A 14,666-nucleotide genomic window follows, 5' to 3' on the forward strand; every position below is an offset into this window, starting at 1 on the left:
GATGTGTGTGGGTGTGAGATGGACCTGACTAACTTGTACTACTAGATCGGATGCCGTGCTCCTCCCCTAAGTGACGTGTTTGATCTCATTAGGTCAAAGCATGGCTTAAACCGGTGGGAGAATTGGATCTGCTTCACATAGGCTAGTACGCCTGTTGCAGTGTTCCTTCTTTATGTTCTTATCTACGATCTTAACCTGAAACCAACCACATAACACTAATGCTACAGTGATCTTAACCTGACACTTGCCACATACCACTAGTGCTGCAGTGATCTTAACCTGACACCAGCCACATACCACTAGTGGTACAGTGATCTGAACCTGACACCAGCCACATACCACTAGTGGTACAGTGATCTTAACCTGACACCAGCCACATACCACCAGTGCTACAGTGATCTTAACCTGGCACCAGCCACATACCACTAGTGCTGCAGTGATCTTAACCTGACACCAGCCGCATACCACTAGTGGTACAGTGATCTTAACCTGACACCAGCCACATACCACCAGTGCTACAGTGATCTTAACCTGGCACCAGCCACATACCACTAGTGCTACAGTGATCTTAACATGACATCAGCCACATAACACTAATGCTACAGTGATCTTAACATGACACCAGCCGCAAAACGCTAGTGCTACTGTGATCTTAACCTGACACCTGCCACATAATACTAAGGTTACAGTGATCTTAACCTGACATCAGTCACATAACACTTGTGCTACAGTGATTTTAACCTGGCACCAGTCATATAACACGTGTTACAGTGATTTTAACCTTACAGCAGTCACATGACACTAGTGCTACAGTGATCATAATATGAAACCAGTCAAATAACATTAACCTGACACCAATCACATAACACAAGCATTACAGTGATCTTATCTTTACATACCTGTCGTGTTTCATTGATATTTAGTCTGACACACGTCACATAACACAATTTTTACAGTGGAAATATAAACACATATGCAGTATAATGTGATCCTTTATTGACTACGTTTCGCCCACACAGTGGGCTTTTTCAAGTCACAAACAGAACTGTTTGTGACTTACTGCATATGTGTTTATATTTCCGTTGTGTCGGTATTTTATACCATTTATTTCCACAATTTTTACAGTGATCTTAACCTGTCACCAGACTCATAATACTGGAATAATGCTACTGTTCCTGGGATGAAATCAGCCACATAACTTGAGATCACTGTTACATTGGCCTCATAACACTATATCAGTGCTGCAGTGACCTTAGGAAAATGATGATCATGAAACTTTAACTACAATACATATTTTAATATGTAGTATAATCACACTGCTATTTAATTCAGTCATTAATATTTAATGATAAGGAAAAATGACTTGTTCTTCCGAAATTCCTGTAGTATTTCTATTTTAAGAAGCTTAATGGAAAATATTACAAATACTTACGAAATATTTTTCACCAAGAGAATGTCAAAGAAAAATCGTGGAGACACTGGTTAGATAAGTACACTTTCCTGCTTGATACTGATAACAAACAAGCACCAGGCCCAGACACTGGTTAGATAAGTACACTTTCCTGCTTGATACTGATAACAAACAAGCACCAGGCCCAGACACTGGTTAGATAAGTACACTTTCCTGCTTGATACTGATAACAAACAAGCACCAGGCCCAGACACTGGTTAGATAAGTACACTTTCCTGCATGATACTGATAACAAACAAGCACCAGGCCCAGACACTGGTTAGATAAGTACACTTTCCTGCTTGATACTGATAACAAACAAGCACCAGGCCCAGACACTGGTTAGATAAGTACACTTTCCTGCTTGATACTGATAACAAACAAGCACCAGGCCCAGACACTGGTTAGATAAGTACACTTTCCTGCATGATACTGATAACAAACAAGCACCAGGCCCAGACACTGGTAAGATAAGTACACTTTCCTGCTTGATACTGATAACAAACAAGCACCAGGCCCAGACACTGGTTAGATAAGTACACTTTCCTGCTTGATACTGATAACAAACAAGCACCAGGCCCAGACACTGGTTAGATAAGTACACTTTCCTGCATGATACTGATAACAAACAAGCACCAGGCCCAGACACTGGTTAGATAAGTACACTTTCCTGCTTGATACTGATAACAAACAAGCACCAGGCCCAGACACTGGTTAGATAAGTACACTTTCCTGCATGATACTGATAACAAACAAGCACCAGGCCCAGACACTGGTTAGATAAGTACACTTTCCTGCTTGATACTGATAACAAACAAGCACCAGGCCCAGACACTGGTTAGATAAGTACACTTTCCTGCATGATACTGATAACAAACAAGCACCAGGCCCAGACACTGGTTAGATAAGTACACTTTCCTGCATATACTGATAACAAACAAGCACCAGGCCCATTGACCTGGTGGCAAAAGCTCTTGCGTCACATGGTAAGGGTCCGGGTTTGATTCCTGGCGAAGTGGTGGAAACATCGGACGTGTTTCGTTACACTGGTTGTTTATGTTCACCCAAAAGTAAAATGAGTACCTGGGTGTTATTGGACTGATGTGGGTCGCATCCTAGAACAAAATTGGCCTAATTTGCGGGAAATGCTATGCATAATAAGCTGTTTTCTATATAGTAGTATGTTACTGATTTCAGCTTTGGTATGTTATTGGTGTCAGCTATGGTACTTGTAATAAAGATATTATTTATTTATTTATCATTTAACAGCACGATTTCCAGCAGCCTCTTCCTGGTATCGCCTTTGTATTTGCTGTAGCAGTGTCCTCATTGGCTGTTGATGAGTGAATAAATCAATTTTAAATTGTCCCAAAGGAGCTTATAATTTTGCATATCACACTGATTACATGTGATGCCAAAGGATACTAACTGGTGTTTTGGACTTTATACTCAAATGATGGTCTTTATGGTGGGGAATATTCTTCTGATATTAACCTAAACATTACAGTGTTCTGGGGAAAATGAAAGGGGAATAAAACCTGCCTGACTTATAGCTGGAGTCATTTGCCATTGGGGCGACATGAGGCCAATATCTGTGTCTCGGGGAATGTTGCACTATTGTTCACCACAACACGTCGAAAATGTTATTTCTTAACAACACCAGCTCACTATTGTCGTCACTATCCCAAGTTTATGAGTTTCATGGAATTCTGCACAATAAAGAGAAAGTTAAATAACAGTGTCTTCTTCAGCACTCCCAATGTTCAGTCAAGAAAGTCACACGGAGATGCAATAAACACTATATGATTAGTTCTACCGAGAATTTTCTGACTCGTATGAAGGAACTAGTCTAACTTTAATTTGACTCACGAAATCGTAATGACATGATTGTAAATAAACCATTCCACGGGCGAGGTTAGAACCCGCGATCAGAGAGTCATAAAGGTCCAGACCGGCAGTTTAGCCGCTGGGCAGCTAGCCCAGTGGCAAATGCATGAGGTGCAGAAGTGAGTGTGGGCATTGGGTGTAGAATTGAGAGTTGGCACGGGGTATACAAGTGAGTGAGGGAACGGGATGTAGAGGTGAGTGTGAGCATGGAGTGTAGAAGTTTGTGATGGTATGGGTGTGGAAGCGAGTCTGGGTATGGATGTGGGAGTGAGTGTACACGTGGGTGTGAAAGTGAGTATGGTCAATGGTGTGGGAGTGTGGGCATGGATGTGGAAGTGAGTGTGGGCATGGGTGTGGAAGTGAGTGTGGGCATATGTGTGGAGTTTAGAATGGTCAGTGGTGTGGGAATGTGGGCATCGAAGTGGGAATGAGGGCATGGGTGTGGAAGTGAGAGTGGGCATGAATATGAAAGTGAGTGTGGACATGGGTGTGGAACTTAGTATGGTCACTGGTGTGTGAATGAGAGCATGGGTGTGGAAGTGAGTGTGGGCAGAGTGTGGAAGTGAATGTAGCCATGGGTGTGGAAGTGAGTGTGGGCATGAGTGTAGAAGTGAGTGTTGGCTTGGGTGTGGAAATGAGTGTGGGGATATGTGGTAAAATGATTGTGCACATGGGTGTACAAGTGAGTGTGGGCATGGATGTGGAAGTGTATGTGGAAGTGAGTATGGGCATAGGCGTGGAAGTGAGTGTGGGAATGGGTGTAGAAGTGAGTGTGGGCATGGGTGAGGAACTGAGTAAGGTCAATGGTGTGGGAGTGTGGGCATGGGTGTGGAAGTGAGTCTGGGCATGGGTGTGGAAGTGAGAGTGGGCATGAGTGTGGAAGTGAGTGTGGACATGGAAGTGAAAGTGTGTGTGGGTGCAGAATTGGAAGTGTGTGTGGGCATGGGTGTGTGGAAGTGTGTGTGGGCATGGGTGTGTGGAAGTGTGTGTGGGCATGGGTGTGTGGAAGTGTGTGTGGGCATGGGTGTGTGGAAGTGTGTGTGGGCATGGGTGTGTGGAAGTGTGTGTGGGCATAAGTGTGGAAGTGAGTGTGGGAATGGGTGTGGAAGTGAGTGTGGGCATGGGTGTGGAATTGAGTATGGTTAATGGCATGGGAGTGTGGGGCATGGAAGTGGAATTGAGTGTGGGCATGGGTGTGGAAATGAGTGAGGGCATAGGTGAGGAAGTGAGAGTGGGCATGGGTGTGGAAGTGAGTGTGGGCATGAGTGTGGAAGTGAGAGTGGGCATAGGTGTGGAACTGAGTATGGTCAATGGAGTGGGAGTATGGGAATGGATGTGGAAGTGAGTGTGGGTATGGGTGTGGGAGTGAGGACATGACTGCACAAGTGAGTGTGGGAATGGGTGTGGAAGTGACTATGCTCATTGGTGTGGGAATGTGGGCATGGATGTGGAAGTGTGTGGGGCATTGGTGTGAAAGTAATTGTGGGCATGGGTGTGAAAGTGAGTGAGGGCATGGGTGTAAAAATGAGTGTGACCATTGGTTTGGAAGTGAGTGAACATGATTATGTAAGGGAGTGTAGGGCATGGGTATTATGGAAGTGAAAGTGGACATGTAATCTACCATTAAATCAGAGAATTTACCTTGAGGGATAAATCCACATATGCAGCATGAGAGTCCACCGAGTAAATACCCGAAGGAAAGTGTGCCCTTCCTTCCCATTCTGTCGAATAAAAGTCAGTAACAACCTACATGGCTCTCACACACTGTGTGGTATAACAGTCACAACAAACCTCACTTTCAAACACTGTGTTGTATAACAGTAACAACAAACATGAGTCACACACTGCATGGTATAACAGTAACAACCTACATGACTCACACACTGTGTGGTATAACAGTAACAACCTACATGAATCACACACAGTGTGGTATGACAGTAACAACCTACACGACTCTCACACAGTATGGGGGGTAACAGTAACAACCAACATGACTCTTACACGATATGTGGTATAACAGTAACAACCAACATGACTATCACACACTGTGTGGTATAACAATAACAACCAACATGACTCTTACACGATATGTGGTAAAACAGTAACCTACAGCAGCAACAGCCTGGTTGATCAGGCTCTGATCCACCAGGAGGCCTTGTCACAGACCGGGCCGCGGGGGCGTTGACCCCCGGAACTCTCTCCAGATAAACTCCAGGTACACGAATCTCACACACTGTGCAGTATAACAGTAAGAACCATCATGACTCACACACACTGTGAGGTATAACAGTAGCAACCTACACGACTCTCACATACTGTGTAGTATAATAGTAATAGCCTACACGACTCTCACACTGTGTGATATAACAGTGACAACCTACATGACCCTCACACACTGTGGGGTGTTACAGTAACAACCAATATGACTCTCACACACTGTGTGGTATAACAGTAACAACCTGCACTATTCTCACACACTGTGTGATAAAAGAGTAAGAGTCTACAAAACTCTCACACACTGTGTGGCATAACAGTAACAACGTACATTCCTTTCATACACACACTTTGTGGAATAACAGTAGCAACCAACACGACTCTCACACAGTGTGCGGTATAACAGTAACAACCTACATGACTCTCACACACTGTGTGGTATAACAGTAGCAAGCAACACCACACTCTCACAGTGTGCGGTATAACAGTAACAGCCTAAATGACTCTTAGACACTGTGTGCTACAACAGTAACAACCTACTCGATTCTCACACACTGTGTGGAATAATAGTAACAACCAACATTTCTCTCAGACACTGTGTCGTGTAACAGTAACAAAAACCATGACTCTCACACACTATGTGGTAAAACAGTAACAGTCTACTTGACCCTCACACACTGAGTGGTATAACAGTAACAACCTTCATGACTCTCGCACACTGTATGGAATAGCAGTAACAACCTATATGACTCTTACACGCTGTGTGGTATAACAGTAAAAACCTACATGACTCTCACACACTGTGTGGCATAAGAGTAACAACTTACATGACTTTCACACACAGTGTTGTGTAACAGTAACAGCCTCCAGGACTGTCACACACTGTGTGGAATGACATTAACAACCTACATGACTCTCACACACTGTATGGTATAACAGTAGCAACCAACACGACTCTCACACAGTGTGCAGCATAACAGTAACAACCTACATGACTCTCACACACTGTGAGGTGTAACAGTAGCAAGCAACACCACTCTCTCACAATGTGCGGTATAACAGTAGCAAACAACACCAAACTCTCACAGTGTGTGGTATAACAGTAACAGCCTACATGACTCTTACACACTGTGAGGTGTAACAGTAGCAAGCAACACCACTCTCTCACAATGTGCGGTATAACAGTAGCAAACAACACCAAACTCTCACAGTGTGTGGTATAACAGTAGCAGCCTACATGACTCTCACACTCTGTGGTATAACACTAACAACCAACACGACTCTCACACAGTGTGTGGTATAATAGTAACAACCTACATGACTCTCACACACTGTGTGGTATAACAGTAGCAAACAACACCAAACTCTCACAGTGTGTGGTATAACAGTAACAGCCTACATGACTCTTACACACTGTGTGGTACAACAATAACAACAATCTACATGACTCTCACACACTGTGTAGAATAACAGTAAGAACCTACTTGACTCTCACACACTGTGTGGTATAACAGTAATAACCTACACGACTCACACACTGTGTGGTACAACAGTAACAATCTACTTGACCCTCACAAACTGTGCAGTATAACAGTAACAACCTTAATGACTCTCGCATACTGTGTGGTATAACAGTAACAACGTACATCACTCTCACACCCTATGTGGTATAACAGTTGTCCAGAAATGGCTTTACCAGCTAAGCTTAATTTTAAATTTAAATATAGGGAACACTTAGCTGATAAAAGACAGCAAATCGTCTACACAGCCGCCCCTGCAGACGAGGTCTTGAAAAGCTGTCGAAGTCATCTCTCAACGGGCTGTAAAGAGTTATAATTTGTAAGATTATAAATTACCCCTAGGGGGTGTTATGTCAGCATATTTCATTCACTGATGACTGACAAACTTACTTGTGTGGACTCAAAAGTCCGCCCCTTACTGCCGACTATTACAAACTCCTTGTGACTCAAGAACTGCGCAGTCCCCCGTACTACAAGAAATTCGTAACCTACCTTGTCCTTGTAGCGTGAGCTATGGAGTTCTTCACACCTTCGAAAGTTATCGGTGACTTGATAGAAGCTGAAGTGTCCTTGGATGTCCACGTCTTCCATAGTCTAGGAAAACGCACGCTGGTACACTATGTTCCACAAGATTTGTCTTTATTGTTCACAATCTTATCACTAAAGAAGCTGATCACACTTCTCTTAAGTGTTTATTGTGTTTTATAAGACACTTTGTTCACACTAACGCACAGATCGTTTTTTGTTGGTTATCCTGGCGTCACTGTCACTATCAGTAGAGTCAAAAGTAATCTGAAGACGCCACAATGCCCCACGCCATCACTGCCCCCAGCACAAAGGAAAAGCTGACATAGTACTTTTGCTTCCTTGCCACTTCCTCGATGAAGCAAAGCAGAATGTTTAAATCTTGCTGTCTTAAGCATAGACAACAATGTCCACTATCTTTACCATGGTAATAAAGTGGGAGCAGGATTTTTCTTAATTGTCCTGCTAAAGTAAGAGATGTAATGTCTCTTATTAAAATAAACTCTGCAACACTGGAATGCAAGGAGCAACGGTCGCTTGACCATGTCGCATACTCGTACTGCATCTGCGATCAATTACTCACTGTAGCAGTAAACAAGACGCTTGCCCCTTCTGAGAGGGCTGGGCCCCTCAGGGCTGAAAGGGGCTGAAAGGGGCTGAAGGGGGCTGATGCCCCCCTCCTGGAGAAAATTACTTCACAACAGTAAAAACCTACACGACTCTCACACACTGTGTGGTATAACAGTAATAACTTACATGACTTTCACACACTGTGTTGTATAACAGTAATGGCCTCCAGGACAGTCACACACTGTGTGGAATGACATTAACAACCTACATGACTCTTACACACTGTGAGGTACAACAATAACAACAACCTACATGACTCTCACACACTGTGTGGTATAACAGTAATAACCTACACGACTCACACACCGTGTGGTACAACAGTAACAACCTACTCGACTCTCACAAACTGTGTGGTATAACAGTAACAAACAACATTACTCTCAGACACTGTGTGGTATAACAGTAACAACCACAATGACTCTCACACACTGTGTTGTAAAACAGTAACAACATTAATGACTGTTAGGTAAGACACATATGCAACAGTTAGGTATCTTTATTTCGAAACGTTTCGCCTACACAGTAGGCTTCCTCAGTCGAGTACAGAAAGGTTGATAGAAGCAAAAGATACTTGAAGACGATGTAATCAGTCCATCACCCTTAAAGTTTTGAGGTGGTCAGTCCCTCAGTCTGGAGAAGAGCATTGTTCCGTTGTCTGAAACAATATGAAGTTGAAGTGACAGAATGGGGCCTTTATATTGTGCCAGGAGGTGAGACGTAGGTTGCTTTGGGAGGGCAGGTCCTTCTCAAACCCAGCCGTTCTCACTAGTAGAGGTTGTCGAAGTGGTCTGTACCAAGATACCCTTGTGTTGCAGTGTCTGACAGAATGAACATTGGTACAGACCACTTCGACAACCTCTACTAGTGAGAACGGCTGGGTTTGAGAAGGACCTGCCCTCCCAAAGCAACCTACGTCTCACCTCCTGGCACTATATAAAGGCCCCATTCTGTCACTTCAACTTCATATTGTTTCAGACAACGGAACAATGCTCTTCTCCAGACTGAGGGACTGACCACCTCAAAACTTTAAGGGTGATGGACTGATTACATCGTCTTCAAGTATCTTCTGCTTCTATCAACCTTTCTGTACTCGACTGAGGAAGCCTACTGTGTAGGCGAAACGTTTCGAAATAAAGATACCTAACTGTTGCATATGTGTCTTACCTAACAATCTGTCGGTATTTCATACCATTTTAATGTTCATTCTGTCAGACACTGCAACACAAGGGTATCTTGGTACAGACCACTTCGACAACCTCTACTAGTGAGAACGGCTGGGTTTGAGAAGGACCTGCCCTCCCAAAGCAACCTACGTCTCACCTCCTGGCACTATATAAAGGCCCCATTCTGTCACTTCAACTTCATATTGTTTCAGACAACGGAACAATGCTCTTCTCCAGACTGAGGGACTGACCACCTCAAAACTTTAAGGGTGATGGACTGATTACATCGTCTTCAAGTATCTTCTGCTTCTATCAACCTTTCTGTACTCGACTGAGGAAGCCTACTGTGTAGGCGAAACGTTTCGAAATAAAGATACCTAACTGTTGCATATGTGTCTTACCTAACAATCTGTCGGTATTTCATACCATTTTAATGTTCATTCTGTCAGACACTGCAACACAAGGGTATCTTGGTACAGACCACTTCGACAACCTCTACTAGTGAGAACGGCTGGGTTTGAGAAGGACCTGCCCTCCCAAAGCAACCTACGTCTCACCTCCTGGCACTATATAAAGGCCCCATTCTGTCACTTCAACTTCATATTGTTTCAGACAACGGAACAATGCTCTTCTCCAGACTGAGGGACTGACCACCTCAAAACTTTAAGGGTGATGGACTGATTACATCGTCTTCAAGTATCTTCTGCTTCTATCAACCTTTCTGTACTCGACTGAGGAAGCCTACTGTGTAGGCGAAACGTTTCGAAATAAAGATACCTAACTGTTGCATATGTGTCTTACCTAACAATCTGTCGGTATTTCATACCATTTTAATGTTCATTCTGTCAGACACTGCAACACAAGGGTATCTTGGTACAGACCACTTCGACAACCTCTACTAGTGAGAACGGCTGGGTTTGAGAAGGACCTGCCCTCCCAAAGCAACCTACGTCTCACCTCCTGGCACTATATAAAGGCCCCATTCTGTCACTTCAACTTCATATTGTTTCAGACAACGGAACAATGCTCTTCTCCAGACTGAGGGACTGACCACCTCAAAACTTTAAGGGTGATGGACTGATTACATCGTCTTCAAGTATCTTCTGCTTCTATCAACCTTTCTGTACTCGACTGAGGAAGCCTACTGTGTAGGCGAAACGTTTCGAAATAAAGATACCTAACTGTTGCATATGTGTCTTACCTAACAATCTGTCGGTATTTCATACCATTTTAATGTTCATTCTGTCAGACACTGCAACACAAGGGTATCTTGGTACAGACCACCAGCTTCAACAACCTCTACTAGTGAGAACGGCTGGGTTTGAGAGGGACCTGCCCTCCCAAAGCAACCTACGTCTCACCTCCTGGCACTATATAAAGGCCCCATTCTGTCACTTCAACTTCATATTGTTTCAGACAACGGAACAATGCTCTTCTCCAGACTGAGGGACTGACCACCTCAAAACTTTAAGGGTGATGGACTGATTACATCGTCTTCAAGTATCTTCTGCTTCTATCAACCTTTCTGTACTCGACTGAGGAAGCCTACTGTGTAGGCGAAATGTTTCGAAATAAAGATACCTAACTGTTGCATATGTGTCTTACCTAACAATCTGTCGGTATTTCATACCATTTTAATGTTCAACATTAATGACTCTCGAATACTGTGTGGTATATCAGTAACAATGTACATCACTCTCACACCCTATGTGGAATAACAGTAAAAACCTACACGACTCTCACACACTGTGTGGTATAACAGTAATAACTTATATGACTTTCACTCACTGTGTTGTATAACAGTAACACCCTCCAGGACAGTCACACACTGTGTGGAATGACATTAACAACCAACATGACTCTCACACACTGTGTGGTATAACAGCAACAACCAGCATGACTCTCAAACACTGTGTGTTAAAACAGTAACAACCTACATGACTCTCACACACTGTGTGGTACAACAGTAACAACCAACATGACCCTCACACATTGTGAGGTATAACAGTAACAAACAACATGACTCTCACACACTGTGTGGTATAGCAATAACAACCAACATGACTCTCAAACAATGTGTGGTATAACTGTAACAACCAGCATGGCTCTCACACATTGTTTGGCGTACCAGTAACAACCAGCATGACTCTCAAACACTGTGTCGTATAACAGAAACAACCAACATGACTCTCACAAACTGTGTGGTGTAACAGTAGTAACCAACATGACTCTCAAACACTGTGTGGTATAAAGGTAATAACAAACATGACTCTCTCACCCTGTGTGGTATAACAGTGACAAAATTGACAACTCTCACACACTGTGTGGTGTAACAGTAACAACCTACATGACTCTAACATACTCTGTGGTATAACAGTTACAAGGTAGATGACTCTCACATACTGTGTGGCATGACATTAACAACCATGACAACTCTCACACACTGTGTGGTATATCTGTAACAGCCTACACGACTCTCACACACTGTGTGGCATAACAGTAACAATGTACATGACCTTCCCACACACTCTGTGGAATAGCAGTAACAATCAATACGACTCTCACAGAGTGTGCAGAATAAAAGTAAGAACCAACATGACGCTCACACACTGCGTGGTATAACAGTTACCACCAACACCACTCTCACACAGTGTGCGGCATAGCAGTTATAACCTACATGACTCTCACACACTGTATGGTATAACAGTAAGAACCAACGCGACTCTCACGCACTGTGTTGTATAACAGTAACAACCTACATGACTCTCACACACTGTATGGTATAAAATTAATATCAAACATGACTCTCACACACTGTGTGGTATAACAGTAACAACAAGCATTACTCTTCGCACTGTGTAATATAACAGTAACAACCTACATGACTCTCGCACACTGTGTGGTATAATCGTAACAACCTACATGACTCTAACACACTGTGTGGTATAACAGTAACAACCTACATGACCTTCACACACTGTATGGTACAACAGTAACATCCCACCTGACTCTCACACACTGTGTATTATAACAGTCACTATCAACATTACTTTCAAACACTCTTTGGTATAACAGTAACAACCTACATGACTTTCACACACTGTGTGTAATAACAGTAACATCCAACATGACTCTCCCACACTGTGTGGAATAACAGTAACAACCAGCATGACACTCACACACCGTATGGTATAACAGTAGAAACCTACATGACTCTCACACGCTGTGTGTAATAACAGTAACAACCTACATGGCTCACACACACTGTGTGGCACTGCAATAACAAAAAACATGACTCTCATACACTGTGTGGTATAACTGCAACAACCATCATGACTCTCACACACTGTTTGGCATAACAGTAACAATCTACATGACTCTCACAAACTGTGTGGTATAACAGTAACAACGAACATGACTCTCAAACATGAGAGTCATGTACGTTGTTACTGTTATACCACACAGTGTGTGGTATAACAGTAACAACATACTGTGTGGCATGACATTAACATCCTTGATCACTCTCACACACTGTGTGGTATATCAGTAACAGCCTACACGACTCTCACGCTGTGTGGCAAAACAGTAACAACCAACATGACTCTCAAACATTGTGTGGTGTAACAGTAACAACCAAAATGACTCTCACACACTGTGTGGTGTAACAGTAGCTATCAACATGACTCTCACACACTGTGTGGAATTACAGTTACAAAATTCACGACTCTCACACACTGTGTGGTGCAACAGTGACAACCTACATGACTCTCACACACTGTGTGGTATAAGAGATACAACGTAGATGACTCTCACATACTTTGTGGCATGACATTAAAAACCCTGACTACTCTCATGCACTGTGTGGTATATCAGTAACAGTCTACACGACTCTCACACACTGTGTGGCATAATAGTAAGAACGTATATGACCTTCCCACACACTTTGTGGAATTACAGTAACAACCAATACGACTCTCACATAGTGCGCAGTATAACAGTAACAGCCTACATGACTCTCACACACTGTATGGTATAACAGTAACAACCAACGCGACTCTCACTCACTCTGTGGTATAACAGTAACAACCTACATGACCTTCACACACTGTATGGTGTAACAGTAACATCCAACATGATTCTCACACACTGTGTGGTGGTATAACAGAAAAAACCTCTATTAATCTCAAAAAATGTGTGGTATAACAGTAACAACCAACATGACTCTCAAACACCGTGTGGTATAACAATAACAACAAGAATGGCTTTCACACACTGTGTGGTATAACAGTAACAACCTACATGATTCTCACATACTGTGTGGTGTAACAGTAACAACCTACATGACTCTAACACAATATGCAGTGTAAGAGTCACAACCAACATTCCTCTCACTCAATCTGTGGTATAACAGTAACAACCTACATGACCTTCACACACTGTATTGTGTAACAGTAGCATCCAACATGACTCACACACTGTGTGGTATAACAGTAACAACCAACATGACTCTCACACACTGTCTGGTATAACAGTGACAACCTACATGACTCTAACACACTGTGTGGTATAACAGTAACAACCTACATGACATTCACACACTGCATTGTATAACAGTAACTACCAACATGACTCTCAAACGCTGTGTGGTACAACAGTAACAATGAACATGACTCTCACTCACTGTGTGGTGTAACAGTAGCAATCAACATGACTCTCAAACACTGCGTGGTATAACAGTAACAACTAACATGACTCTAACACACTCTGTGGTATACCAGTGATAACCTTCACGACTCTCACGCACTGTGTGGTGTAACAATAACTACCTACATGACTCTACCACTCTTTTTGGTATTACAGTTACAACGTAGATGAGTCTCACACACAGTGTGGCATAACATAAACAAACTAGACTACTCTCATACACTGTGTGGTATATCAGTAACAGACTACACGACTCTCACACACTGTGTGGCAAAACAGTAACAACGTACATGACCATCCCACACACTCTGCGGAATAACAGTAACAACCAATGCGATTCTCACACAGAGTTCTGTATAACAGTAACAAATTACATGACTCTCACACACTGTGTGGTATAACAGTAATCACAAACATCAATCTCACTGAATGTGTGTTATAGCAGTAACAACCTACATGACTCTCACACACTGTGTAGTATAACAGAAACAAACTACATGACTCTCACACACTGTGTAGTATAACAGTAACAACCTACTCGACTCTCACACACTTTGTGGTATAAGAGTAACA

At 42.9% G+C, this 14,666-nt stretch overlaps 1 protein-coding gene across 1 annotated transcript in view; it reads right to left on the bottom strand.

Annotated features, from left to right (window-relative positions):
• Positions 1 to 14,666, bottom strand: part of LOC128706080 (organic cation transporter protein-like) — a 254,773-nt gene that overhangs the window by 40,196 nt on the left and 199,911 nt on the right. Inside the window, exon 9 of the mRNA XM_070104211.1 lies at positions 4,979 to 5,058. Within this exon, the coding sequence (XP_069960312.1) occupies positions 4,979 to 5,058 (80 nt within the window). The remainder of the gene's footprint in view (positions 1 to 4,978; positions 5,059 to 14,666) is intronic.

This window comes from Cherax quadricarinatus, chromosome 89, assembly GCF_038502225.1.
Source record: "Cherax quadricarinatus isolate ZL_2023a chromosome 89, ASM3850222v1, whole genome shotgun sequence".
Classification (NCBI taxonomy): Eukaryota; Metazoa; Arthropoda; class Malacostraca; order Decapoda; family Parastacidae; genus Cherax; species Cherax quadricarinatus.